General features: G+C 31.7%; 1 protein-coding gene across 1 annotated transcript; it reads right to left on the bottom strand.

Moving 5' to 3' along the window:
* Positions 1-986: 986 nt before the first annotated feature.
* On the bottom strand, positions 987-3,490 carry LOC125052027 (mid1-interacting protein 1A). Its single transcript, XM_047652669.1, has 2 exons — positions 3,283-3,490; positions 987-1,608 (listed from the first exon to the last, which is right to left on the bottom strand). Exons 1-2 carry the CDS (start codon positions 3,324-3,326, stop codon positions 1,146-1,148), a joined length of 507 nt encoding a protein of 168 aa, XP_047508625.1. The 5' UTR covers positions 3,327-3,490; the 3' UTR covers positions 987-1,145.
* Between the last annotated feature and the right edge of the window lie 335 nt (positions 3,491-3,825).

Raw genomic sequence — 3,825 nt, 5'->3', positions numbered from 1 at the left:
ATACATAGCAAACAGTTTCTCAGCTAAACAATGGAAATCTTTAAACTTGTAGGTTGAGTATCAACAGTGTATACATATATATATATATATATATACACAGGTACAGGGTACACAGGGTAGTTATAAAAATTAATAGATACTTTTCTTTTCTTTTGGCGTCCATGCAAGTAATGTTTATACTCTCATATTATGTGTTTTAATGCATTTAAATTATAATACATATATATATTAATACATTTAAATTATAGCAAGTTATTTTATTTTACCTCCGTGTATTTTTTCTTTAATGTAGCAAAGTACTTGTATTCAATGTAATATAATTAATTCATCATAAACACCAATACAATTGTATTCACGTTAAGCAATTGTTTGGGTCAGTAACCTATTTTATGCAAGGTTCATATAAGTCCTGAAGGCAGACTTCTTTTTATAATTTACCTAGGTGGTGACGTCACAAGGTTTATAGTATGTTTTACTACACGGTTACATATTATTCAAGGCAGAATTCCTAAGAATGACGAAATTGGTACTATAAGTAGTATTTAAGTATACCTTGAATTATACCATCTATTGACACATTGCCATTTTTTAATCATATTTAATTTACTTTTCAAAGTTTAACATCTAGTCAATGTATCCCACCAGTATTGAAAATCCTACTATGAAATAAGATAAACCTAACTTCAATGCATCTCTTATGTAAGAGCATGTTGCTAATGAAGATAATATTATGATAATAACTGATTGTAAGGTATTTTTATCTCAGGTTGCATCAATAACTAAAATACTAGAGTTGTAGTCATGTATTTATAGTCTTTACAGATAACAAACTTGTAATATTAGTCATGGTAAATAAAAAAATATATAACTTCAAATATGTGAAAAGTTCCTAAACTTTTATGAAATTTCCTTGACATAGGTATGAATTAATGAATGAATGGTAGAGTTATTTGTATCTACCAAATTATAAAAATAAAACTAAGAAGCTGTTCACAATAATTTTATTAAATAACCACATAACTTACTGAGATTCCACACACGCCTAGCCCAACTAGCCAATATTTACAGGAGGCCGCTTATACTATATGTACATCATGTGCGGGACAAGTTTACATCACAGGTATTAAGTTGCAAATTTGTAATATTTAAACCGGGGCTCCCACTTCTTCTTGATAAGACCTCGTGAGATGTGTAGCTGAAGCGGTCAGTAGGCGAAGGCAGCGGCGCAGGCCTCTAAGATGGCGCCGACAGTCTTCAGCGGCGCGAGCAGCTGACTCTCTTTCATCCTCACCTTCAATGCCAGAGTCGCCAGCAGCACTTGATGTTTCGCTGTCGGTGTCACTCATGTCTGACACTCTTCTTCCACGATCACTCTGCTCTTCAGGTTCAGCTCCCGCCCAGAGCAGCTCAGTCTTTAGGTCATTCAGCATGGAAAAGAGACTGAATGGGTCATCATCACCCTCCTGTGGTAGGTTCATCAACCGACTGGGCACAAGTACTGTATCGTCCATGGTATTGACCATTTTCACGAATTTCTCCATTTCATGGAGGATGCTTTCCTTAGAGAACTCAGTGTTATCATTTCTAGCAATTTTTCGCAAGCTGTTCCTGTAACAAGAGAAAATGAGTTTTAAAAGTCTTCAAAGAGAAAAAGTAACTGTAGGTACAGTAATGTACATGATATTTTTCAAAACTATTACATAGTTTAATCTACAATATATTAATATTTTTAGGGATATTGAAATAAAGATTCTAATGTACCATCTTAGTTTAGGTACATGCAGTCATGCATTTTCTTACAAATTAATATTGGCAGCATAAAAACATCAATGACTTCATATACTTTGTCTAAGGTCTGTTGTGGCATATAACAGAAGTTAGTCAGAAATACCTTGATATGTTACAACATAACTATACATTTTTACTTTTTATGCATAAGGCATTAATTGTTAACCTCCACAATAGGGTTAAACATAATGAATTGCTATTTAATTACATGTCATTAACAATAATATCTCTTTGTCTTATGAATGGAATATGAAATAAATAATTAATAACTGTGTTAATTATGATTATTGCAATAACAACACATAAAAATATATTAAGATTATTTCATTTCTATATTAATTAAGTAGCCATAGTATTTGACTAAAGCTTAATATAGTATAAAATGTCTTAATACTGATACTATGTAATGAGAAGTAGATACTGAAGTACTATAAATGAACTACCTTTTTAAATGCATAGCCACATTATGTACTTAAATAACAGCACGTAGAACATTTTGATACTTAATAAATCATTTGGGAAATTATAATAATAATTAAAAATCTAGATCATAATATTATAACTATTGTCAGAAACAGTGTTAACAATGTATTGGTAATATATATCTTAGAAATAAGTCTTTAGCGGGTAATCATATTGTAATTTCTAACTGCCTCAATATTATGAGCTTGTATACAGATAGAATAAACACTAAAATTTAGTATATAATAAAAAAAAACCTAAGGTATAAAAATTGATGCCAGAGAGCCTATGATTTAATCAACCAACTTTTGAATTGAAAGTTAACCTGTGAAATATGAAAGTTTTACCTTGCCTTCATCAATTCAAGTTAATCTTGACCTTAGGGCTTTATTTTTATCTGTTCAAACGAAATACATAATGAGAAGAATATTAATGATATCAGTATTCAAGGCATTCCACTTATGTTTGATGTAATATTTCTTTATAAATGAGTGACAAAATGTACAAAACAAGCAAAAACTGCAGTTTATGTAGTTTTTATTAAATTTACATAAATATCTTAGTTATTTCAGTTGATTTTAATACATATTATGCGTTATGAAAGCCACGATAATTATGTAATGTTAAGTACAAATTGCTAAGGCTTTATTCCGCTCTCATTGAGTCATAGGTTCGCGCACGCCCAGAAGATTCCTTAATTTAACCTAAATCGGAATATAATACTCGATTTTTCAAGTTGTAACATTAAATAAAAACTATTTTGACACCAATCAGCAGTAAGCACCGTTGCGTCAATTCGTTGAAAAGATGCTATTATGTCAATGTGAAAGGAATTGGGTTTCGACATAAATCTCTGGTTCAATACATTTTAAGTATGTATATCTTTTGAATGTTGCAGTGGATAGTTATTATAAATTCTTACTAATAGTATTACTGCAGTAGTAATACTTCACTTCGAACTCATTAATGCACGACAATCACGCGGAGGCCCTAACCAAAAGGGACGGGGTCAGAGTAAAAACGTATCATTACCTGCTGTTTTCCAGTTTTGATGAAATATCGGTATTGAAAGACATCTTGTGTTATTTAACTTTGTTTTAAATATCACTGAACACACACGCTCTAATTTTTATTCACAGTTAAGCACTAGCTTACGAAATCTCGCGGAAAGACTGATTTCTTGAGACACAAACGACCGCACAGTCATAAACGATTTGACGTTTGGCTAAAAGTGGGGAGCGTTCTCGAGTTTTTATATGACGCCACGATCATACGATGCGGGAACGGTGCGAAAGAGTTTTTTATCGCGCTATGTTGAGCATCTCGAATTGGCCGCATTTCATTGATAAATAAATAGAAAATATCTTTATTATACTCAGATGGTTATTTGTAATGTTTATGACCAATTTCTTGGTAATCTGAATACAATAGTCGAAAGATTAACAATAAAATTTTTGGCGCTGTTTACTTTCTTGAATCACACCACATCAAGAATCCCTGATTGGTTGAAAATCATCCAGGGATTATTTGATTGGCTAAATACTTGTCCTGAAAACGCGGTTCATTTAAATTGAT

Source organism: Pieris napi, chromosome 1 (genome assembly GCF_905475465.1).
Source record: "Pieris napi chromosome 1, ilPieNapi1.2, whole genome shotgun sequence".
NCBI classification, from domain to species: domain Eukaryota; kingdom Metazoa; phylum Arthropoda; class Insecta; order Lepidoptera; family Pieridae; genus Pieris; species Pieris napi.
Note: the sequence above shows the minus strand (reverse complement) of the source record. Positions and strands in the feature narration are given on the sequence as shown.